This window comes from Gastrolobium bilobum, unplaced genomic scaffold (assembly GCF_033153095.1).
Source record: "Gastrolobium bilobum isolate Gb01-03AN ecotype WA unplaced genomic scaffold, APGP_CSIRO_Gbil_v1 utg18832, whole genome shotgun sequence".
Taxonomy (NCBI): Eukaryota; Viridiplantae; Streptophyta; class Magnoliopsida; order Fabales; family Fabaceae; genus Gastrolobium; species Gastrolobium bilobum.
In genome coordinates this window covers 322,545-347,755 of record NW_026898189.1, presented here as the reverse complement: position 1 = coordinate 347,755, position 25,211 = coordinate 322,545, and the positions used below count along the sequence as shown (strand labels likewise).

At 35.3% G+C, this 25,211-nt stretch overlaps 3 protein-coding genes across 5 annotated transcripts; 2 read left to right on the top strand and 1 right to left on the bottom strand.

Annotated features, from left to right (window-relative positions):
• Positions 1-1,496: 1,496 nt before the first annotated feature.
• On the top strand, positions 1,497-12,083 carry LOC133313685 (beta-galactosidase 1-like). 3 transcript variants are annotated; one of them, XM_061515085.1, is made up of 20 exons: positions 1,497-1,520; positions 5,980-6,141; positions 6,280-6,375; positions 6,488-6,600; positions 6,696-6,762; positions 6,871-6,963; positions 7,116-7,259; positions 7,531-7,619; positions 7,718-7,823; positions 7,907-7,994; positions 8,564-8,682; positions 8,770-8,934; positions 9,279-9,457; positions 9,595-9,704; positions 10,046-10,155; positions 10,324-10,434; positions 10,519-10,629; positions 11,044-11,249; positions 11,338-11,674; positions 11,973-12,083. In XM_061515085.1, exons 1-20 carry the CDS (start codon positions 1,497-1,499, stop codon positions 12,081-12,083), a joined length of 2,541 nt encoding a protein of 846 aa, XP_061371069.1. The 3 variants fall into 3 exon arrangements, with proteins under 3 accessions (XP_061371069.1, XP_061371068.1, XP_061371067.1); XM_061515084.1 differs by lacking the exon at positions 1,497-1,520 and having other exon boundaries at positions 5,962-6,141; XM_061515083.1 differs by lacking the exon at positions 1,497-1,520 and having other exon boundaries at positions 5,962-6,141; positions 11,937-12,083.
• A 2,719-nt stretch (positions 12,084-14,802) lies between these two features.
• LOC133313715 (uncharacterized) lies at positions 14,803-18,182 on the top strand. Its single transcript, XM_061515123.1, has 6 exons — positions 14,803-15,556; positions 16,771-16,823; positions 17,229-17,316; positions 17,390-17,488; positions 17,691-17,815; positions 17,965-18,182. The coding sequence occupies exons 1-6, from the start codon at positions 14,915-14,917 to the stop codon at positions 17,999-18,001; spliced, it is 1,044 nt and encodes a 347-aa protein (XP_061371107.1). The 5' UTR covers positions 14,803-14,914; the 3' UTR covers positions 18,002-18,182.
• Positions 18,183-19,128: 946 nt separating this feature from the next.
• LOC133313711 (WD-40 repeat-containing protein MSI4-like) lies at positions 19,129-24,993 on the bottom strand. The gene is made up of 15 exons (XM_061515119.1): positions 24,878-24,993; positions 24,731-24,794; positions 24,307-24,393; positions 24,096-24,158; positions 23,832-23,897; positions 23,595-23,669; positions 23,235-23,310; positions 22,671-22,869; positions 22,126-22,207; positions 21,333-21,406; positions 21,020-21,131; positions 20,604-20,678; positions 19,900-19,982; positions 19,501-19,600; positions 19,129-19,212 (listed from the first exon to the last, which is right to left on the bottom strand). The coding sequence occupies exons 1-15, from the start codon at positions 24,991-24,993 to the stop codon at positions 19,129-19,131; spliced, it is 1,356 nt and encodes a 451-aa protein (XP_061371103.1).
• Positions 24,994-25,211: the final 218 nt, after the last annotated feature.

The following is a 25,211-nucleotide window of genomic DNA, read 5'->3' as shown; positions in this document are numbered from 1 at the left end:
CAAACCGAAAGAGCCATCGAAATGATGAAACTTGTGGAAGAACGCTCCCAAACCGCTGATAAGTCTCTTGCTGGGACACTTATGAGTACACTGACCACCATGAAATTTGATGGTTCACGTACTATGCATGAGCATGTTATTGAAATGACAAGCATTGCGACAAAATTGAAATCATTGGGAATGGCCGTGGATGAGAACTTCCTGGTGCAGTTCGTATTGAACTCATTACCGTCTGAGTATGGTCTTTTCCAAATGAACTATAATACCATTAAAGATAAATGGAATGTGCATGAATTGCACAGTATGCTAGTTCAGGAGGAAACCAGACTTAAGAATCAGGAAGCTCATTCCATCAATTATGTAAAGCATCAAAGAGCTGAAAAGAATAAAGCTAAGAAGCATGAGAAGAAAGGAGGAGGAGGAGGACCCCTTAAGGTTGATGAGGCCTCTTCTTCTAAAATCCACAAAAAGGAAAGTAATGACAAAGATAAGGTGCCATTTCTGTAAAAAGGAAGGGCATTTCAAAAAGGATTGCCTGAAACGTAAGGCTTGGTTCGAAAAGAAAGGGATTTCTTAGGACCCAAACCATAAAGCCAAATGAAAAGTTTGTCCTTATGGCCAATAGAGTGAAAGTTCCGGTGGAAGCTGTTGGGACTTACCGTTTGATTTTCGACAGTGGATTTCATTTGGATTTATGTGAAACTCTTTATGTCCCTAGTATATCTAGGAATTTAGTTTCAATCTCCAAACTTGATGTTGCTGGATACTCTTTTAAATTTGGTAGTGGTAGTTTCAGTTTGTACAAGCACAATCATTTGATTGGTAATGGTACTTTATGTGATGGATTATATAAATTATGTCTTGATAATCTTTATGCTGAAACACTTATGACTCTGCATCATAATGTTGGTACTAAACGTACCTTAATTGATGAATGTTCCACTTACTTGTGGCACAAACGTTTGGGACACATTTCCAAAGAAAGAATGAAAAGATTGGTAAATAATGAAATCCTTCCGGATTTAGATTTTACTGATTTAAATGTTTGTGTGGATTGTATTAAAGGAAAACAAACAAAACACACAAAGAAAGGAGCCACAAGGAGCACTCAGCTTCTTGAAATTATACACACTGATGTATGTGGTCCGTTTGATGTTAATGCTTTCAATAAAGAAAAATATTTTATCACTTTCATTGATGATTATTCACGTTATGGTTATGTCTATTTGCTCCATGATAAATCTCAAGCTGCAAATGCTTTTGAGATTTATATTAATGAAGTTGAAAGAAAGTTAGACAGAAAGGTGAAAATTGTCAGGTCTGATAGGGGTGGTGAATATTATGGAAGGTATGATGAAAGTGGACAACATCCGGGTCCATTTGCTAAATTTCTGGAAAAGCATGGTATTTGTGCTCAATACACAATGCCCGGTACACCGCAACAGAATGGTGTATCAGAAAGGAGTAATAAGACCTTACTGGATATGGTTAGGAGTATGTTAAGTAATTCTTCTTTACCTGTTTCGTTGTGGACTTATGCTCTTAAAACTACCATGTATGTATTGAATAGGGTTCCTAGTAAGTCAGTTCCAAAGACTCCTTTTGAACTTTGGACTGTAAGGAAACCTAGTATAAGACACCTGCATGTTTGGAGTTGTCAGGTAGAGATTAGATACTACAATCCGCAAGAAAAGAAACTGGATGCAAGGACAATCAGTGGTTATTTCATTGGTTATCTAGAAAAGTCGAAAGGGTATAGATTTTACTGTCCTTATCATACTACAAGGATTATTGAATCTGAAAATGCAAGGTTCATTGAGAATGGTGAAGTTAGTGAGAGTGAAACACCACGTAAAGTGGATATTCATGAAGTGAGAGTACAAATTCCATTACCTTGTAGCTCTAGTAAAGTTATTATTCCTCATGCTATTGAACCAATCAATAATAATGAAGGACGAGTTAATGATCCCACTACTCATGAAGAAATCATTGTTGATGAACCGAATGAACCCATAGTAGAAGAACCACAACAAATAGCATTAAGAAGATCTCAAAGAGAAAGGAGACCTATTATTTTTGATGATTATGTGGTATACCTACAAGAGTCTTATTTTGACGTGGGTATTTAGGATGATCCAGTAACATTTTCACAAGCCATGAATGGAGAAAATGGTGATAAGTGGTTAGATGCCATGAAAGATGAGTTGAAATCTATGGAACAGAATAAGGTCTGGGATCTTGTTGAGTTACCAGAAGGGTGAAAGAGAGTTGGTTGTAAATGGGTCTTTAAGACCAAACGTGACTCTCATGTTAACTTGGAACGTCACAAGGCTAGACTAGTTGCAAAAGAATTCACTCAGAAAGATGGCATTGAGAGAATCCTTCTTTGAAACTGGTTGCAAAAGAATTCACTCAGAAAGATGGCATTGACTATAAAGAAACCTTTTCACCAGTTTCAAAGAAGGATTCTCTAAGAATTGTTATGGCATTGGTGGCTCATTATGATTTGGAGTTACACCAAAGGATGTAAAAACTGCCTTTCTAAATGGAAATTTAGATGAAGATGTGTACATGGACCAACCAATGGGGTTAATAGAAAAGGGTAAAGAGCACATGGTGTGCAAACTTAAGAAGTCAATATACGGACTTAAACAAGCTTCACGGCAATGGTACCTTAAGTTTAATGATACTGTTGTTTCTTTTGGATTTAAAGAAAACATCGTTGATCGATGTATATATCTGAAGATCAGTGGGAGCAAGTTTATCTTATTGATTCTGTATGTTGATGATATTTTGCTTGCAACTAACGATCTTGGTCTTTTAAATGAGACTAAGAAGTTTCTCTCTAGTAATTTCGAAATGAAAGATATGGGTGAGGCAACTTATGTGATAGGAATGGAAATATTCCGTGATAGATCACAAGGACTGTTAGGTTTGTCTCAGAAAGCATACATTAATATAGTTCTATAGAGATTCAGAATGGAAAACTGCTCATCATCTCCAGTTCCAATTCAGAAAGGAGATAAATTTAGTCTCATGCAATGTCCTAAAAGTGAATTGGAACGAAAAGAAATTGAAGCAATTCCGTATGCATCATTAGTTGGGAGCTTAATGTATGCTCAGACTTGTACGAGACCAGATATTAGCTTTGCAGTTGGGATGTTGGGTAGATACCAAAGTAATCCCGGTATGGATAATTGGAAAGCTGCAAAGAAAGTTCTGAGATATTTGCAAGGAACTAAAGGTCACATGCTTACTTATAGAAGGTCTAACAACCTTGAAGTGATTGGATACACAGATTTGGATTTTGCAGGACATGTAGACACAAGAAAGTCTACATGTGGTTACCTGTATCTTTTAGCTGAAGGAGCTATATCATGGAAAAGTGCGAAGCAGACTGTAATTGCTGCGTCCACTATGGAATCTGAATTTGTGACATGCTTTGAAGCCACGATTCAGGCTAAATGGGTACGAAACTTTATTTCAGGGCTTGGATTGATCGACAATATTGAAAAGTCGCTGAAAATTTATTATGATAATTCCGCAGCAGTCTTCTTTTCTAAAAACGACAAGTATTCCAAAGTTGCTAAACATATGGAATTGAAATACTTTGCCGTTAAAGAAGAGATTCAGAAACTTAGAGTGTCTATAGAGCATATTAGCACTGATCTTATGATAGCTGATCCCTTGACGAAGGGATTACCGCCCAAGACATTTACTGGTCATGTATGTAGAATTGGCATTATGTCAGCTAATGAATGATGATAATTATTGTTATATATTAAGTATTGACACTCTGAGCTCATTGATGAATATATGTTTCTGATGTTGTCTTGTTTTCAATTTATGTATGCATGCAAGTATATATGATGATATTGAAAATGTTTATGATCCGTAATGAAGACATTATTGTTGGACATAATGTGTACTTCCTATTAAAGTATCATGTTAGGAAGAAGAGTCAATATAGTGGTACATGGAAGGGACTATACCGACTTGATAGCATACAACCACCATAACTCATGTTGATTTTATTTCTAATAATGAATTATGATGAGGTCAATGTATGGAACCTTTAGCCTAGTAAATGTGCATTATAATGAATGTTGATTAAATCATGAATGGACACCTCATGACATGAGCCAAGTGGGAGAATGTAAAACTATTTGTCTCATGTGTAATATTACGTGTCAGTTGGTTTAATTAATAAAAGAGGATTATGATAATTTGACTATTAAGGGAAGTTAGTAAAAGCATAACTACTGATAGGTGCAACTATATAAGAGTCATATGGTCAGTTTTCTGATTAAGGGTGTCTGACAGAAAATAACGTTCCATATGGGTCTGCCTATGAAAGTTGTATTCTATCCCTATCAAAGAAGATACAAGAACAGTGAAGGTTTAAGGCTCCGAGAAATGATTCTACTGGAAAAGATATTCCGCACTTATGGATAAAGGTATGTATATGTGAAACTCATAAATTCTAGAGATCCTATTTCATGTTCTTGAATGAATATAGTTGAACATGAATTATTGAATTACTGATGTAATGCTTACAGTTTTGTGTCAAATTCTATTAACTTGTATTTTTTTTAATTATTTATATTATTATTTTTTACTTTTTAATTTTTTTTAAATTTTGACCTTTTTTTAATTTCTTGTCAATTAGCATTTTGACTCATAATTTATGTGTCATTCGTATCAACTTGCAAAAAATTTATGTTGAATATTTTGATATGAATAAAACTTATGTCATATTTATATTGCGTATATTCATATCAAGTCAAATTCGTATCCATCCATTTTAACATCTCATAAAAAATTACTCCTGAAAACTAGCTCATATTCAAATAACATATTAACCTTTTTTTCATGTAAAAGTAGTGTGAGACACGTGGGGCTGGGGTGCGTGGAATTGAAGGTATGTAAAGCCCAAAACATACACATAGGGCGGACGACATAGGAACCGACCACATTGGGATTGGCTGTAGAATCTTTTCTTTCTGACACTTTCAGACGATAACTTAAAACTCGTTTTGGACCAACTTGCTTCTCTTATTTTTTTTTTTAAATATTTTAATTGATTAATATTTTCGTGACTAATTTGATTGAAATGAATTTCAAGATTAAAATTTTAAATCCATTTCAAAATGATATCGAGAAGTATCAAACATATATCTACTCAATATCTTAATACAACAATTGAGCTATCATTGTTTGATGGAGCAACTTGTATCTCATCAATCAAACACGCCTTTAACTTGAATTTATATTTTTTTTTTGGGTTAAACTTTTTAACAAATTATTAAAGAATTGAGAAGCCAATGAAATAAAAAAGAAAAAATTAAAAAACATCTAATTATACTATCGTAGTATTTATATCCGACCAAAATAAAAAATGGAAGAAGAAGAGGGAATACGTAATCTGTAATACACATTACACAACAATAGCACTGAAAATGTGCTTCAAAAATTGATATTTATTGGATTTGATAGAGCTAAGGTCCACGTCAGGTGTGCGTAAGAGAGTTCACCGAAAAGTGGGTCCCATTCTCTTTTCAATGCCATACAGTTCACACTTCACACTCCTCACTCCTCACTCCACATTTCTCTCTTTAAAAGCCACCTCCATTTTCCTACTAAAAAATCTTCAAATTAAAGTGATTTTGTAAAAAAAAAAAAAAAAAAAAAGGGCAAAATAACAAACATAATTTGCCTCTCTGAAACTCTCAGCTTATTTTTATTTCATTTTTTTCTTTCTCTGTCCATTTCTTCAATTATCATTCTGCAAAAAGAAAAGAAAGGAGAGATTAGATTAGAGAAAGAAGAGAATAACCAAAGACATTTCCTTGTTTGTTTCTTTCTGTAAGCTTTGTAGAGAGCATATAATAACCACATCCACCAGTAGCAGGTTATTGGTTTTGCTTTACCAAGCTTAGGGAGAAGGTTTACTATTCAATAATGGCATTGAGCTTTGAGCTCAAAATGTGGAATGTGTTATTGCTGCCACTGCTGCTGGCATGTTCTTTGATTGGTTATTCCACAGCCTCTGTGTCCTATGACTCCAAGGCTATCACCATTAATGGCCAAAGAAGGATCCTCATTTCTGGATCCATTCATTACCCAAGAAGCACCCCTGAGGTATTAGTCTCAAATGTGCTTCAGGGTCCTTTCCTGTTCCTGATATTCTCTTGTTTTTATTAAATGGGTACCTTAAAGTTTCTTCCTTTTTCTGTTTTTATGTGATTTGCATTCCTTAGTTGTGCGTTTCTTTTTCAGATGTGGCCAGATCTTATTCAGAAGGCCAAGGAAGGAGGTTTGGATGTGATTCAAACTTATGTTTTCTGGAATGGTCATGAACCTTCACCTGGCCAAGTAACTAATAATAGATAATGCCTTCTTGTTTTGCTTGTTCAGTTTCAACAGTGCATGGTTGTGAGTGATTGGCGATAAATAACCAATGTTCTTCTTTTCTTGATTACTGTAGTATTATTTTGAGGGGAACTATGATTTGGTGAAGTTCATAAAGTTGGTGCAGCAAGCAGGCCTTTATGTTCATCTGAGGATTGGTCCTTATGTCTGTGCTGAGTGGAACTTCGGGTAGTGAAAGTGTTATTTTCCTCTTGACATTGGCAAAAATGTCGGTACATGTCAAAATAGAGATATCTTAACAGCTTTGCCTGATTAATTTTCAGGGGTTTCCCAGTTTGGCTGAAGTACATTCCAGGTATCAGCTTCAGAACAGAAAACGAACCATTTAAAGTAAGAATTGTTTTCATCCTTTATAGCTTAAAATTTTTCTCAATCATCTCCTTTTTCATTATTGTGAGTATGTTCTAATTACTTTTGATTTTTACATTGGCATTGAAGTTTCAAATGCAAAAATTTACCAAGAAGATTGTGGACATGATGCAAGCAGAAAGGTTATATGAGTCTCAGGGTGGTCCAATAATTCTATCCCAGGTGCACTAAATATTATGCTAGCCTTGTACTTAATCCAATCACTTGCTTTAGATTATCCTGTAGATTTCATTTTTTGATTAGCTTTTCATTCCCTGACTAGAGTGGAGATGTGTACTCAGACTATTACTTTTTCTGCTGGTGTTTTTGTGCAGATTGAAAATGAATATGGACCTATGGAGTATGAAATTGGTGCTCTTGGTAAAACCTACACTGAGTGGGCAGCAGATATGGCTGTAGGACTTGGTACTGGAGTTCCATGGATAATGTGCAAGCAAGATGATGCTCCTGATCCTATTGTAAGTTCAGCTGAAGTGTATCTTTTGAAGAAACATATTTACCTTTTATAGACACATTCTCTATTTCCATAGCTCTTTTTCCAGGGTGAGGATACTAGAAAGGGTGATATTTAAAGCCTCAACTATTTTGTTGCAGTTGTTAGAGAAATATAAAAACCATTGATGGGCCTTCACTTACAAGCTTAAGCTTTTGGGTGAAATGGTTCTTTACAGCAGTCCTTTATGCTTCCAAGGATTTCACCTTCTAATTTCGATGTGAAATATTTTACAGATTAACACGTGCAATGGCTTCTATTGTGATTATTTCTCTCCAAATAAGGCTTACAAACCAAAGATGTGGACAGAAGCTTGGACTGGCTGGTATTGATGCTTTGTTTCTTATTTCTTAAGTTTCCATAAAAATAAGAAACATACAAACTAGAGATATTCATTCCCTCTATTCCTTTTTATGCTTGCAGGTTTACTGAGTTTGGAGGTCCAGTTCCTCATCGACCTGCTGAAGACTTGGCATTCTCAGTTGCAAGGTTTATACAGACAGGGGGATCATTTGTCAATTATTACATGGTAACATCATTATTGATTGATTTCAATGTTTTGGTTCACCATCTTAAATTTTCAACTGAGTCACTTTATTTTGTTCATTTCAGTTTCATGGGGGGACAAATTTTGGTCGAACTGCCGGTGGTCCTTTTATTGCTACAAGCTATGATTATGATGCACCTATTGATGAATATGGTAAACACAAAGGATTTTAATGCCTGATATGGCCAATAAGTACTGATATTATGATATTTTTTTCCCATTTTTATGTAGGACCTACAGGGAATAAATCTCAAAATATAATCTGTGAAACATCCTTTGTTCCTTACTAATATGAGGCGTAGTATAATAGAACATTGCTGCTGTTCCTTTCATGCTAACCAATAATCCAAATCAATTTGCATCACTTTTTCTATGTTGTAACTTGTAAGTCCTGTGAATAGCGCTTGGTATATTTCTATGTTTTGCTCCTCATTGATGTATGGCAGTGAAAATTTGGTACACGTAATATCGACCAAAACATTTCTGCTGCCAACCAGTACTTTGGTTTGTCTTATTTTATAAATCAGGTTTCAAAATGAATATAATTGACAGTTATGCTAGTTCCGCATCTATTGGAGGGTCCTTGCCTTAGAAATGCTCATTCATTCATACTTGATGTGAAGAACTTAGCATATTTGATGTACATTTATACACCTGAATAATGAGTACTTAGTTTTGTTTCTTGCATGATTTTGAGTTATATTGTTTCTTCCTCTGTGCAGGATTGCTCAGGCTACCGAAGTGGGGTCATCTGAAGGATTTACACAGAGCAATAAAACTCTCTGAACCTGCTTTAGTATCTGGAGATCCCACCGTAACACGGATTGGAAACTATCAAGAGGTATAACTCAATTCAGTTAAGTGAGAATTATCAATCCTATCTAAAATGCTTTATAACCAGACTGAATTTCTATCTTTCGATGTCCAGGCTCATGTCTTTAAATCAAAGTCGGGAGCTTGTGCTGCATTCCTTTCAAACTATAACCCTAAATCTTATGCAACAGTGGCATTTGGAAATATGCATTACAACTTGCCTCCTTGGTCTATAAGCATTCTTCCTGACTGCAAGAACACCGTTTATAACACTGCAAGGGTGAGAAAAAAATTAACAAATTTTTATTTCCGATGACTAGCTGGGTTAGTTATACTTTGTAATGGAGATTTGATTTCAGAAGAGCTGGACCAAGTTTATGTGATTGAGTTGATTTAATAACTTTCTGTATGCAGTTATAGTTTTGTCTGCAAGATCAGCTTTTTTATGTCATGAAAGTAGACACGTATCAAGGGAAAAGAATGAGATTTTCCTGGTGTCTTATTTATATTTACATGCTCTTGTTGGGCTAATTTTTCTTTTCAATGAAAAAGAAGGGTATTCTTTTCGAGATTTTTCAAGTGGCAGATTTCAACCAAAATAAAAATTCCAAAATCTTTCTACAGGTTGGTTCCCAGCGTGCCCAGATGAAGATGACTCCTGTTCCTGTTCATGGTGGACTCTCTTGGCAATCATTCAATGAAGAAACAGCCTCTACTGATGATAGTTCCTTCACCATGACTGGCCTGTTGGAGCAGTTAAATACCACAAGAGATTTATCTGACTACTTGTGGTACTCCACGGAGTGAGTGACATCCAACTCTGCAGTTTGCTTCATTTTTTTTCTCTTACAATCCTTGGCTAGAACACTTAATTGATAAATCTTATTATTCATTCTCATTTTTCTGCGTCTTACACTTGTCTTGCTCCTTTTTTTGCTAGTGTCATGATTGATCCCAACGAAGGATTTTTGTGGAACAGAAAGGATCCTGTTCTCACAGTGTTATCTGCTGGCCATGCTTTGCATGTTTTCATCAATGGTCAGCTATCAGGTTAGATGCATAATACTGGTTTACAGAATTTCAGTAACACTAAATTCAACTACTAAGAACAATCTCAGTGCTTCAACTTGTATGAATGTGCTTTTTCTTGGTAAGGTCTCAGTGGAAGAAGGGGTCATCGCTAACTATAGTTGATGCATGCTTTTGAGTTTCAAGGATTCAATAAATTAGAACATTGCATGGAATCAGTATATCTAGGCTTCATCAAGTTGTCATTCTTGCTTGACTTTTCTTTCTAAAACAGTCCAAATAAACTATTTTACTTTGGAAGCTAATAATTTTCCATGAGCTTTGTTATTGATACATTGAGCCTATCATCCTCTTTTGATCAGGAACTATATATGGAAGCTTAGAATTCCCCAAACTAACATTTAGCAAGAGTGTGAAGCTCAGAGCTGGTGTTAACAAAATCTCTCTTCTAAGTGTTGCAGTTGGACTCCCGGTTTGTTCTCTCTCTCTCTCTCTCTCTCATACACACACGCCCACCCACCCACTAAAAGTTATCGCTAGATACACCCTTGCATTTCCGTACTAAGCTGTTTCAAAATCATGAAGTGTGGGTTATGATCATGGCTATATTACCCACTTGCTACCTGTTACTGATATGCAGAATGTTGGTCCTCATTTTGAAACGTGGAATGCCGGTGTTCTTGGCCCAATTACATTAAATGGTCTAAATGAGGGGAGAAGGGACTTGTCTTGGCAGAAATGGTCTTACAAGGTTCTTCCTCAAACACTCAATCATGTCTTCTCTTTCTATTGTTTGATTTTGCTCGAAATTCATTCAAATGCATGTTATATTTAGGTTGGTCTTAATGGCGAAGCCTTGAGTCTTCATTCTCTCAGTGGAAGTTCCTCAGTGGAGTGGATTCAGGGGAATTTAATTCCTCAAATGCAGCCATTGACTTGGTACAAAGTGAGTATATGACAAAGCCTCTATAACTTCTGAACTTACAGAAGTCTATGTAGGCTTTGCTTAATGTTTTTTTATATTGACCTGTTCTTAAGATAGTACTCTTTTATTACTGTTGTAATATATAGTACCAGTTATAATGGTAGAAGTAGAGAGGTGTTTTTATGGAAAAAATAACGGAGTTTACTTTCTTTTCATTCCCCAACCCCTCCCTACCCTTTGATGTTTGTGTATTAGGACTAAAAGTAGTGCTAGTGTAAAAATGGTTGAGTGATTTGTCTTCTGTATCACATCAAATCAGTGTCAATTTAAGATTGTTCGATCTCTATTTTCTCTTTTCCTACCTAATCCATATAATTTCAACACACTTGTTGTAAGGCTGGGCTTTGATCAACGTCCTTTTTCATATTATTACAGACTACGTTTGACGCCCCAGCTGGAATTGCACCATTGGCTCTTGATATGGTTAGCATGGGTAAAGGTCAAGTGTGGTTAAATGGACAGAGTCTTGGCCGCTACTGGCCTGCTTATAATGCATCTGGTACCTGTGATTACTGTGACTACGCGGGAACTTATAATGAGAATAAATGCAGAAGTAACTGCGGCGAGGCTTCTCAAAGATGGTGAGTGAGAAATACATAGCTAACCATGGAGTTTTGTTTAATGCTTATGAGAAACCATTGACAAACTAAATATGGCTTGTAACTTCAGGTATCATGTTCCTCATTCCTGGCTGAAGCCAAGTGGAAATTTATTGGTTGTGTTTGAAGAATTGGGTGGAGACCCCAATGGAATATTTTTGGTTAGACGAGATATAGATAGTGTATGTGCTGATATTTATGAGTGGCAACCAAATCTTATAAGTTATCAGATGCAAGCTTCTGGCAAAGTTAGCAAACCTGTGAGACCAAAAGCACATTTATCATGTGGCCCTGGACAGAAAATCTCATCAATCAAATTTGCTAGCTTTGGTACTCCAGTAGGGTCTTGTGGAAACTACCATGAAGGAAGCTGTCATGCTCACAAGTCTTACGATGCCTTTGAAAGGGTATTGCCTTTTGTTCTCTCCTTTTTAGGATCATTTCTTTTTGGTGGTGTGTAGGGAGCTATAGCTAAATACAACTTTTGATAAAATGTGATTTTTAAGTTTTAAAGCCTTTATTATATGTAAAGAACCAATTTAACACAAAAGCTTAACTTGTTATTAAATATGCTACTTCACACGAGAGGCCACTGGAATTAAATTATGGAATCTTTTAGGTTCAATTCAGCAAGTCAAATGATTCATTTATGTTTTTGGTCACTTTTAGTTGGTTCATTATTCAATAATGAATTTGTTGTTGCAGAATTGTGTTGGACAGAACTGGTGCACAGTAACAGTGTCGCCTGAAAATTTTGGAGGAGATCCATGTCCAAATGTCATGAAGAAACTCTCAGTGGAAGCCATTTGTACCTGATTATTTCAACCTCAAAAAATAGATGGAATTAATTTTTTCTCCGCAACTCAATACAGGGTTTTCGGGTCAACCAAAAAGTCTACATTTTAGATCACCACAAGCATTAATTTGGCTTTACCAAGGTGAAGTTGCAGAAAACACAACACACCATATGGTTGAAAGCCTGTAGAGATTGTTGAGATGAGTATGCATACGTGTATATATCTGTGTTCTGCCTGTTATACAAAGGAAAAGGTGAAGATCTGCATGATGCACACATGTGCAAATGTTTTTTTAGTGTGGAAGCCTCTTGCTTCCTGTAATATTATTATTCCCTAGTAAGCTGCATTCATAGCTATTTTAGTTGCACTTTATTCTTGTGAGAAACTTCCCAAGATAATAAAGATCAGGCATATTAAATTCTGTCATTTATGTTTCTTTATTTTATGTCTTATGGCTTTTAGTTTTTGGGTTTTATAATTCTCATGTTGAATGAGAATTGAAATCTTATGTTATAGAGATAAAAGATATGTGGGACTCATGTGTTAGAAAAAAATTATATGTAAGGCTCATGTTAGCGCGGAAATTGAAGAGTGTGTAGGAAAATTTAAATTTTCATATTAAATGAGAATTATAAAACCCTTTAGTTTTTACATGATCTTGGTGTTGTGTTCACAGTTTGGGCTTCATTAAAACATTTTGATTCTACAAAGAGAGATAATCATACACTTAACTTATTGGAAGAACATAGAGATAATGTTTTATGAAAAGACGCATGTGTCAAAAAGGTGAAGTTTAAATATTGTTGCTTTCTATTGGGTGATTCTGTTTTCTGTCACATAGAGACTTAGACACGTATACTCACCACTGTGCATGCAATGATGATCTATATCTTCGATGAGGCGAAATTTTTATCAAAAGGTTACATATGCATAATTTTCTAACTAACTATGCCAAACTCTGATTAAATACGAAATTAATAATAATTTGAAAATTATGTTTCCTTAAATGTTAACTAGTCAAGATGCTGCCATTTTAACTCCCAATAATATATTGCCACCTGCGCCACCATTATACTTTAGGAATCTAGAATTAACAACTGGATGCCTAACTTCAATAGTTATACTTTTCAAATTTTAATATAGTTAACGTTCGCTTTTTCTGAAAGGTGACCATTTTGTCACGTTTGACAAATTTTTTTACCAGACTGCCTATTAGACTGCCACGCCTACAGTAAATTTTTTCAAAATACCATGCGGCATATTTTGCTACACTGAGTAGCGAAATATGTTTGCATATAATTCGCTACACAGTGTAGCGAAATATACAATGTCAGGCTGCACAGTCAGCAAAAATGACACGTGTCAAGTAGTAGTGTAGCGAATTATGCTGGGACAATGACCATTTTGCCACGTTTTGACAAAAAATTACCAGAATGCCACGCGAACAGTAAAATTTTTCAAACTGCCATGCGGCATAATTCGCTACACAGTGTAGCGAAATATGCCACGTCAGAACCAAAAAGTGCCATGTGTCAAAATTGTTGAAATTCGCTACCTTATGTAGCGAATTTCAACCTTCTGACAAATGACACTTTTTGGTTCTGTGCATTCTGACGTGGCATAATTCGCTACACTGTGTAGCGAATTACTTGCATACATAATTCGCTACACTGTGTAGCGAATTATGCCGCGTGGCAGTTTGGAAAATTTTACTATTCGCGTGGCATTCTGGTAATTTTTTTGCCAAAGCGTGGCATTTTGGTCACTGTTCCAATTATGTTTGGATTCTGCCTGCTTGACACGTGTCATTTTTGCTGACTGTGCAGCCTGACATGGTATATTTCGCTACACTGTGTAGCGAATTATATGCAAACATATTTCGCTACACAGAGAGGGATGAAGTTTCTCTCGCTTTGGGCATAGCGGGCCCCGGCGGGAGGCCTGCATGACGGGCTATTAGCTCAGTGGTAGAGCGCGCCCCTGATAATTGCGTCGTTGTGCCTGGACTGTGAGGGCTCTCAGCCACATGGATAGTTCAATGTGCTCGTCGGCGCCTTCAGTGTAGCGAAATATGCCGTGTGGCATTTTGGAAAAATTTACTGTTGGTGTGGCAGTCTGATAAATTTTTTTGCCAGGTGTGGCAAAATGGTCACTCTCCCCGATTTTTCTGCAGTTATCACGTATAACTTATCTGCAGTAAGTTTAATACGACGTTATTTTGGAACAGAAATCATTGTGCTTTTTTAATTTTAATTTATTTAAGGATTATTATAGTTTTTATAATAATAATTATTTAATTTTCAATCCCAAAACAACATTGTTTTGAAAGTAAATGCAAATAACTCATTTGTAATAACTGTATAAATATTATTCTGTAACATTTAACAATAGCTTCAATAAAAATAAACCCAATCATACAAGTAGTTTCTTACAATATATTTTAGTTCTAGTAATCTTAAGATCCAAATGTCGTTTTATTTCTTTATAAACATAACAAAATTTAAGCATAATTACAATGTAGAACAAAATATTTTTCCTTACAATAAATTTTTTTGTGATTGATTTTTTTTTTCTTCTTCTAATTTTCTGTGCAAAACAATAGTTTTTATTTTATTTAATTTTATTTATTTCCCCACTCCAACATCGTTATCATTATCATTATCATTGTAAAAAGAGAATACCCCAAACCCAAAGACACACACACACACACACAAGAAAAGAGAAAAAAAGAAAAAAAAGAACCTTCAAAAGCGCCATAACTGGGAACAGAATATATCTCTTTTCTCTTCTATCACTCTGCTTCTCACTCTTCTCTCTTTCTCTCTCTATACATGACGTTCTTTCGTTTCCATGGAGCCTCCTGCACCTTCGTATTCTCTCTTTCATCTTAATAATCCATTTTCACTTCATTGCCACCCACAAATGCACGATCCCATTTTCTTCTTCATCCTCGTTCTATCTCTCTCCTTCCTCTCCTTCACTTTTCTCTCTTTCTCTCTTTACAAACGGTTCTTGAAAACGCACAAACACACAAGGGAACAACCGGGTCTCACCCACAACCCGGAAAGGGTAGCTGCTGCTAACCATTCTTCTGTGTCACGGGTCGTTGATGAAGTGCCTCGACCCGGCGAAAATAGCCCGACCCATTTGACCCGATCGGTTCTTTTGGAAGTCTTGCCTTCTGATTCTGCGAAATGGGCGAGCTTGTTCGATGACCCGGATTCGGTGTCTTCGGGTCAAGAAGGTCCGGGAGAAGAGCAGAGAGGGAAGAAGAAGAAGAGGAAGACGAAGAAGAAGAGAATGAATTCGGTAACCGAAGAGAAGGGTGAAGAGAGAGCGAATACGGGTTCGGGTTCGGATTCTGGGGTCCGACTTGAATCCGCTTGCTTGTACCCGTTTACTTCTTCGGGTAGCGCTATGCAGAGAAAGATCAAACAGCAGTATGATGAACTTGTGAAATGCAACGAGTCGAAGAAATTGACACTGTCTCAGGTTTTTCGAAATTTGCATTCCCTTTTCTGCTTTTTATTTTTTATTTTTTTTATTTTCAAATACTTTCCCTAAAATTTGAATATTTGTTTGGTTGGTATATGAAATCTTTTATTTTTTTTGCAGTTTGTTTTTCATAAATGTATTACTATTTTTTTTTAATATAGAACTACTGTGTTTTTTATTTTGAATTTGCGTATACCAAGGGTTTTCTTGTAATAGTTTAGTGCGTGTTTCCAATAAGGAAATGAGCAACTTTGTTTCCTAGCTTTGTGTAGTTACTCTCTTTGTATGAAAGCAATACATATTCTCGGTAATTTCGTGACAAAGAAATTGTTGCTGAGATCACACGGAGAAAGAAAAATAAAGGGAAAGAACATTTGCTGATAGCGTTAACAAGTTAATGCTTAAGGTACATGCATCAGGCTTATTGTGTTTACTTAGATTGTTAGTGTAGTAAATTATTGAAGTTAGGACATAGGTGAAACAATTACTTCACAATAATAAGAACTGCTTCTCTATAGAGTTTGGAAATTAGATTGGATCAGTTTTTGACAGAAAAGAATGGGACACAGATTTGTTCTTTTTTAGGGGGAAAAATAAGCTCATGTTGGGGTGAGTTAAAAGTAAGACTTAATCTAGTGATTTCTCCTGCATAACATAATGTCGTGTAGTCTACGAAAAATGGAGATCAATCACAAAGTATGGAAATGGGGTTTTTCATGATTTTTTATAGATATATGAAGACATGCAATTAATACATTGGTAGTTCTGAAATAATTTCTATTGAACTAGTACATGTAAGTCAAGCAGATATTGGGGACAAGGGGTGGATCAACCTACTCGCCTTTTGAATGTATCTGGGTGATTTTGGGGAATGTATAGTAAGATGTTGGGAGGCATGCTATAAACATAATGCAAATGAACAGATAACATATGTTCACAGAGTAGACATGATTGGCAACTTTTCTATCTCTACATGACTTGCAACGTGACCTTGTAGATTTGCTTAGAGCATTCTCAACTCCTATGTTAACAGCAAAGTGTTCTTTCTTTGGTAGTTTTCATTTTGTATCTTACTTTTGTTTTCATTTTAAGGATCATGTTGTATGGTGTTTTCCTTTTCATGGTACTTGTTATACTGGTGTCAGACCTATTTTAATGCTTTTAATGCAAGCACCTTAAAAAGATTAACACTCTTATCTTTTATAATGCAGGTTTTACAGTTTGCTAATAGTTTGGTTGATGCTAGGAATGAGCTACAGCACAAGTATGTCCAAATTTATCCTAAAGCAGTTACTTAGATTTGTGTGGTTTTTTTCGTCCTCTTCCCCTTTGTATTCGTGGAAACTTATTTGGGATGATATTGAACCTTTCTTTCTACTTTTTGCAACTATGATAAACAAACAAACGGCTAGGCTGATTGTTGCTATCTGTTATATTGGAGATTTCTGGGTTTGTGACTTTTTCTGGTTATTTGAATGAAGTATCTGATTTATATGACATCATATTCTAGTGAAATTCATATTTAAAAATTCCACTTTCTTGGGGGTTATGTGCAAATTTAGATTTTGTCATTTTATGTCAGATTTAGATTTAGTAATATTCTTCTCAGGTTGCCAAAATTTCTATGTTGTGTTATTCTGATTGCTTTTACATCCTCTCATTGTAACAGGGCTGATGTGATTCAACGTAAGTTTGTAATAACAAAGGCTTTATTATGCAAGGCAGACAGATCTTCTTTTGACCGCCTTCATCAACAGGTTGGTTAGATAGCATGTCATCAAGCATGCCGACGCCTACCTCCATTGAGTCTCTAACTTTTGAATATTTCAGATATACAAGCTAGAATTAGAGCAAAAACGGTTAGAGGAGGATGCTTTTGTTTATAACTCACTTCAACAACAGCTTAAACTCTCACCAGCTTACCAGAAGGTATACTCTTTAATTTTGATAAACAACATCTCTTTAATTTTGTTGCAAAAATATGTTATTTAAATTATACAGTATAGTATACACTACTTGCCCAAAGGGTTTGTGGATTTCTTGTATGTTGCTTGGTTTCTGTTCATGAAAAATCTCTTGTATTAACTAACATTTCCTATGATATGCTAAATATGTAAACCTCTCCATAAAGATGCTTGAAGTTGGAGCTTGCATGGAGAAGGAAAAATCATGTGGAGAGGGAGAGAACAGAGATGATGAATTTGCTGACATTTCTTTTGAAGAATTGTTAGCACAAGAGAAGAAGGATTCATATTGGTTAGTTTCATGTTGTTCTTTCTCCCCTTCGTTTTTTCTCATGTTTGTAAGTTCATGGGAGCCTATTCTACCCCTTTTTATCTTCTCATCTTGGAGGGGAAGGGTTGGCTTGCTACACGCCAATAACCACTTTTTCTGTATTTGCACAGGCAAAAAAATGGGAAATCAAGACTATGCTCAAGCTAATTAACACTACTAGTTTGGCTAACTGTAACCTGAGTTAGTTTAATATGTACATCCAATATCTATTATAGTGGATTGTCACAGGAATGTTCGTTTTGGTTCTTTGCCTGTGCCATTTTTGGTTGTTTATGGAATATAGATGATACATCTCTATTGAGTTTCTTTTAGGAATTTATAAAGGGAAGCCAGTTAAATTGAAATCTAATTTTACATTCAATATACCCTGAAATTTTTTTAGGACCTCACGGAAGATTACTAGCGACTTTGTTCAAATTTTGCTCAATAATTGTGAAGTGTTGTATGTACTTAACTCTTTAACTGCATGCAACAAATTGGATTGTTTTGTGGTGTAACTTTCATCGGTGGACCTGAACTTATGGCACAAGCAAGGAGGACTCAACAAGATGCTGATTGAATGGATGAGAATTTTTCCGATTGAATGAATATGTCATTGGTGGGAAAATGCAATATTCAAACCATCAATAGAACCGTGGCAGTCATGAGGCCTCCTCGATTAGACGGTGACAAGACCCTACCCAAACCTAACGACGCAAATATCATGTCACGATCAAGGATCATTCATAAAAAGGGAACACCAGGATCAGCTTATCATGTCACAAACAAGGATCATTCAAAATATCGTGACAGGATCAGTCTAATATAAGTTAAGTATATATTAGGTTTTACTTTTTTCTATTATTAAATTCTTTTTTTGATTATAGCATAAATCTCTTAAAAAATACTAGAACTCATGATCTAATTAAACCAACCCAAAAACACAAAAATTGGTTAACAGAAAAAAAAGAAAACCAAGAAAACTTTACTGTTAAATCAAACCCACTCCAAACTCATGAAATCCAAATTAAGCCAAACTCAGTTCACTTCTATAAACGTAAAGTTAGGTCGCATTGCTTGCTACAAATTTTAGCAACTGCTTTCCGTACTGGTATTCAAAAGTAACACTGTAGAAGATCCAAATATTTCGAGTTTTCCTCAAATGAGTAATGGAACAAGTTAGATTTTAATTTTTTTTTTTTCTGTTTTCTTTTTTAACAATTCAAGATGGAGTCATAACTACACAAAATCCCTGCACAAGCGGAAAGTTAAAACTTTTTCAGAGATGACATGGGTTACTTCCCATGAAGTCGGAACTTATCCAGCTCAGCTAGCACCTCTTCCTCTGATCGGTATATTAGATCAATCATCCGCCACATCTACATAAAAAATTAGGAAAAAGAAAATGAAGAAGTCTTAGTAATATTACATACAAGATGACCAACGCCTTTGATATGTATCAGAAAATAATATTTTACAATTTCTTTTTTAACATGATAATTAAATCAAGAATTTCTGGAAACAAAGAAAGTCAGAAGCGCAATACTTTATACAACAAGTCAAACAAAGAAGTGCAATAAGGTTTGGCAAAATTCAACCCACTAATGCTGCAATCTTTTGTGCATGAGTAATCTTTTAACCAAAAGATAACATAAACTTCGCTTTACCTGTAGGGTTCCACCTCCACGGCTATCTTCACAATCATGAGAGACACTAACAATTGTCCATGGATCAGATGCATTCCACTGGAAGTCATCAATCCTGTCCCTGAATGCATAAGTAAACATATCTGTTTGGTATTGAAATACTATTTTTTTTTTTTATAGAAAAAAGAGTCCATCAGTGTTACATGGTTTGGTAACGTGGTACGGGAACGTACTCCATCACCAGCCAAATATTACATCACTACAATATTATACAATTGAACAGTCCCGATAGGAATTAAAATTGTAACAACTTATGTTACCAAAAAATAAAATAAAAAATTCCAACAACTTAAACATATGTTGAGTTCCAACGAAATGAAAAGAGAATGAGAAATTTTGTTTAACCATGTGTTATCATACCTATTATGCCCAGCATGTCGAAAGAATAAAGCATCTGAAGTATTTGGCACTTTTGGACCAGTAGAACCTGATGTTTTACCAACCTAAAAGGAGCAATTTTAAAGCGTTACCCCAAAAAATTTTGGATAGCAAAAACAAGAATATGACATTCAATATAGGAAAAATACTTCTGGAGTCCAGATCAGTATGAGATAAACCATAAAATATACAATAAAGCAGGAGTGATAGAATAAGTATAAGCTAGCCCATCAAACCACATCTTGTTAAGTTTTAAAAAGGAATCCCTTTTTTTGGGGGGGGCCCGGACGGTTCTTTGCCTTACCACGCATAGTGAGGCTAGAAAACTAGAATTTCATGACAGTACTAACCCATGCAATAAATAAAAGATAAACAATAAGAAACACTCTTCCAAAGTTTTAATAAACGGCATGTAGATCTCTTTAAAGTTATGTAAGGGCTCGTACATTCATTGATAATATAAGATTAGTATTCCGTAACATAAGCATAGAATTTCTATGGAAACAATATTAACAAAGGTGCTTGTCAATTCAAGTTTTTCAGTAGCCTAGCACTTGATTAAAATTTCAAAGTTCATAAGATCTTGCATTTGATTAATATTCTATACAATTTACATTTCATAAAAAGAGAGCAGGCGTAGGACAAAAAAGGAGGTCTATGACTAGAAAAGTTTCAAGAGTTCAAACCTTATCATAGTCCCAGATGTTTAAAATGCCATCTTCAGCAGCACTTCCAAATACAGATGATTTGTCAGGACACCACTGAAACGGATCAAAATTGTAGGCTAACAATCGCTAAACTAAAATGCCCGTAACTACGAAATTACGAAATGACGGTAACTCAGTTGTAGCAAGGGAGTTGAATAAGTGGAAAGGAAAGTGTCTCGATTCGATCTCCACATGCCATTTAAATCTGCCCCGTATTTCCGATTAGTCTCATAGTAAGCTCAAAGAGTCGAAGTTTGTGAAATACCGGGAGTTATCGGAGGGAGCCAACTCGCCTCAAAAGATAATTAGAGTTGGGTTAAATTAAAAAAAAAAAAACCCATGAGTGACACAGACATTTAAACTGCAATGAAAATAAGGCACGATCTCCCAGCTACCTGTACACAGAGGACAGCTGCGTCGTGACCTGCAAATTTATAAACAGGAGACGCAACTCCGGCATGGTTAAGATTCCGGCGATCAAACATGCGAACTGTATTATCAGCAGAACTGAAGCCAAAGCAACAGAAATTAGAATGAAGATCCACGAGTCCAATAACTGCTTTGGTAGCTGAAGAAAAGGATCCAACTTCTAAGTTAAACTAAATAACGGCATTAAGAACTGAAAAAGATTACTAAAATAAAAAGAACAATCAGAAGGGAATATAAATCGTAATCCAAGTTCATTGAAATAGCCAGAGGCGGGGATACCCAGTCAGAATAAAATTTATATCATGAGGACTCCAATCAACACAATGAAGATCTCCATCATGCGCCTTCTCGACCTGCTTAAAAGATAACCATGAAGAAAAAAGGAAAATATGATAGCATATGCAGATCTAAATTAGAAACGTTACGTAACGGGAGTTAAAGGACAAACCAAACAACAAATACAAATGACGAAATTTCTGCAAAATTGAATCTACAAATATGCTAAAATCCACATGACAGGGAAAGCCCCAGCTAAAGAGACAAGTTGTACGCAAGTGTCTGCTAAATCTGCATTAAGTACAAACTTCGAAAGCTATAAGTTCTAAATGTATCCCACCACTAGTAAATCAAAATACATTTCTCTTTTCTCACGTGAGGTGGAGCCCACCACTTGTTAAAAAAAACAAAAAAACAAAAAGAATTACACAGATTTCGATGTCTCACAACATAAGAAAGCTATCTCCTATCGCATGAGAAAATGATTTTTCTATATTAAAACAAGCTTTTGCTCCACAAAATTTTGTTCTTACATACTAAGTGAGTGGATCCCATTAGAAGAGATAAAAAATTAGTAAAACATAACGGGACCTCTAACTTTTACGTAAATCTGATCTAAAACAATTATCTGAAAAAAGAAGAAGAGAAATATTAAACCCATTAAAACATCTATTGATGTCACAGAGCTTAAATCAATATTTTTCTCATCTCCTTGATCTAATTTCATCTAGTTACATTTGGTGGTTTTAATCATGAAGAAAGCATCAATAATATAGATGAACTGATGAATTTAAACCTTGACAACTGGAGTAGATCCAACTCGTGCATCCCAGAGTATGAGGCAGGAATCATCACCTACACTACAGAACTCCTGTGCACTTCAATTCATAGGGACAAAGAAGAGCAGGAAGTATATCAGAAAATGATAAAATGGACTATTAACAATTACTCAACAACAATAAAAGAAAAAAAAATGATACGGAAATCAGCAAGGCATTCCGTTAATATTTGACTGATACCCAAAACAGAGTTTAAAAGTGAAAATTTACCCTTCAGTTTTTTGTGTCAGGTCTCAGAACTCAAGTATCCCTTCTAATAAAATAAAGTGCATTTGATTAACACAATAAATTCTATCATAACCAGATCAAATATCAAAATTCACCAAAATTACTATTCTGGCAACAAACAATAGATAACATGCGAATGAGTTTACAGTGAGGTGTCAAGGAAATGCAAATGTGTAACACATGATAAGCTTATTTTACCAAACTCAAACATAAATAGTAATAGTTTAGATACACATAATTTGAAACAAGTATGACTAAATCAAGAAACAACTACCTTGACGGGCAAAATTGCACGTCTTCAACAGTGTCCGCGTGACCTTTGTAGATGCCCCGTGGTCCAATAGACGGGCTTTCAGCAGCTTTCTTACTACTCCCCCCAACCTCAGAGCCCTGTTTAGCATTGGATCCTGCTTCTGCCGCTAAAGTTGCAATATGATCATGAACACTCCATAAGACCACACACTTGTCCTTTCCTGCCGTAATGAATTCTATCCAAGTCAACAAAATACAAGAGCACATGCAATGCAGTAAATCATCCACACAGAGAAGAGTGTTGCCAGTTTTTTTCTTCTTTTTCTTAGGGCAAGAAATTGACAGCTACAGTTTAATATTGTCGAGCAACATTAATACAGGCTACAGGCTGCAGCAGTATAAGTTTAACACATAACAAATTTTCTATTATTGTATTTGTGTTGTTATAGCCCATTTTAAAAACTACTGTATTTTTATTTTTTTATCTTGATAATAAAAAGCAAGTGCTTGAGTAAGAGATCTAAACCAATACATAATAAATTTTTGACATCATTGATGATGAGAAGGCAATAAAAAACACTCCAACCTCCAGAAAGAACAAAGGGCTCAATTAGACACATAGCCAGAGCATATTCAGCATTGTCGTTATGCCCAGTTAACACCTGCAAAAAGATATGGCTAAAATTTCAGGTGCCTAACTTATGAACAAAGATATATAAAAAGCTTCTTAGGAAAAATGATGGATTCAAACTTCTAAATTTTAATAGAAACAAGTAAGTTAGAAGTACTTAAAATTTTTACTAGATTTTTTGTCTTGCCATTATATTTATATTCTTTGGATATTAACATATAGTTATATTAATTAAAAAAAAAAAAAACTAGTAATAGTGGGCGAACCATAAATAAAGTGATGCGGGGACCGAAAAAAAGAAGAATGAAAACAAACCAGGTCTGGATGGGAAGTGGGAGCCCCCAGATCAGCACGACGATTAGGTTGAGTTTCAACATTCCAAATTAGTACCTGTTTTACAAAAAGAATATTATAATCTCATTATCAAACTTTACCACTCCCCCAGAAACTCTAACTTGGAAAGGTAGAAGTAAGGCAAATCCTTTTTAAAAGTCTCAAATTCTTGACATTCAAGTTTGACAGGGAAAATGAAGCATAAAAGTCATCGCTTACCTCAGGACTATCTGTGTGGGTAGCTACTATGTTATTATTTTGAGGAAGTTCCCTGATTCTATTCACCTGAAAGATAGTATCAATAACATCAATGCTCAAATAAATTACAAACAGACTTAACAGATTGCAAAATGACTGTACCTTTCCTGAAATAATGCTTCTGTGAGCGCACTAATATACGTGATAAAGCTAAAAACTAGATTAACATCACCTAAACTAAAACATGAAAATAAAGGATCATTGCAATTTGCAAGGAATGCATACCTCGCCAGGGTGTATTATAGTTTTGTACTTTTTCACAAAGGGAGAGCTTGCTTCTTCATTAAACTGAAAGATTGAGACAAAAGAACACAAAATTCCCTTAAATAAATAACTGAGATTCCAAATTCACTCGCGAGAAATAATTAATTACAAAAAAAGTATATTAATAATAAAAAAAAAAGCGTAAGGATTAATTAATTCAAATTTTTTTTACCTCGGAGATATGCTCAGCTGCAGCAACCCTAGGTTTAACAACCTCACAATTTGCTATAACAAGAGTATTGGGATCACTGCCATCAGTCTGAGAAGAACAAGCATCAGGAGAAGACAAATATAAGTAATATAAATAAAACAGAAGCATGTTTAGTTCTTCAAATTTTTTTTTTCTGCACACCCTAAGTAGTGTGATATCCCTTGTTACATGTGTTAGAGAAATATAAAATCCATTGAAACAAACCATTGAAGTGGCATTCACTTAATTGCTTGAGGTTTCAGAACATAGAGAACAAATCAGAAACTAGAAACTATAGTCGTAACAGATTCTGTTAGCAGATACGTCAGGCAGTTAGAAACAGTTACAATTAGTTACAATCATACTCTGTAAGATGTTAGAATCCAAAAATGGAAAGGGTGAGGACCTGTTCAGAAAGATATAGACGATGAAGGTTCTTGTAAGTAGCTTGCGCTAGTTGAGGACCCCATCTGCGATTGCCAATAAAAGAAAAGTGTAATTTAGAATTTGGAAAACCCTGGAAGAAGAAGAAGAAGAAGAAGAAGAAGAGAACCTGCAAGAAAGAGAAGGCCAGACGAGCTTGTGAGTGACGATCCAGTCGTAGAGTACAGGAACCATAGACTTCCACTGAGAGTACCTCTCCTCCATTGAAACTACCTTCTTCATCATCTTCCGATTCAATCAATTTGATTGATTCAGTTCGGTTCTCCAATTTTCAAAACGAGTGCGAGTGCGAGAGAGAGAGAGAGCGTTTCGTTTTCCTACGATATTTTCCCGCCTCTTCTGTCCTGCTGGTTACCGTTTTTTATTATCGAAACCCTTTTTCATTTCCTTAAATAGAAAAAAAAAGGGTCATTTTTCTTTGTGTTAGAATTATAGGGTAAAAT

Excerpts from the sequence above, each read along its gene's own strand:
- LOC133313685 (XM_061515083.1), top strand. The coding sequence starts at position 5,962 with ATGGCATTGAGCTTTGAGCTCAAAATGTGGAATGTGTTATTGCTGCCA. Across the intron at positions 7,260-7,530 it reads ATGATGCTCCTGATCCTATT|ATTAACACGTGCAATGGCTT; the intron begins GTAAGTTCAGCT and ends AATATTTTACAG. Across the intron at positions 7,824-7,906 it reads CATTTGTCAATTATTACATG|TTTCATGGGGGGACAAATTT; the intron begins GTAACATCATTA and ends TGTTCATTTCAG.
- LOC133313711 (XM_061515119.1), bottom strand. The coding sequence starts at position 24,993 with ATGATGAAGAAGGTAGTTTCAATGGAGGAGAGGTACTCTCAGTGGAAG. Across the intron at positions 22,208-22,670 it reads GTGCAATTTTGCCCGTCAAG|TGCACAGGAGTTCTGTAGTG; the intron begins GTAGTTGTTTCT and ends TATGAATTGAAG. Across the intron at positions 19,601-19,899 it reads CGACATGCTGGGCATAATAG|GGACAGGATTGATGACTTCC; the intron begins GTATGATAACAC and ends TTATGCATTCAG.
- LOC133313715 (XM_061515123.1), top strand. The coding sequence starts at position 14,915 with ATGGAGCCTCCTGCACCTTCGTATTCTCTCTTTCATCTTAATAATCCA. Across the intron at positions 15,557-16,770 it reads AGAAATTGACACTGTCTCAG|GTTTTACAGTTTGCTAATAG; the intron begins GTTTTTCGAAAT and ends TTTATAATGCAG. Across the intron at positions 17,489-17,690 it reads TCTCACCAGCTTACCAGAAG|ATGCTTGAAGTTGGAGCTTG; the intron begins GTATACTCTTTA and ends CTCTCCATAAAG.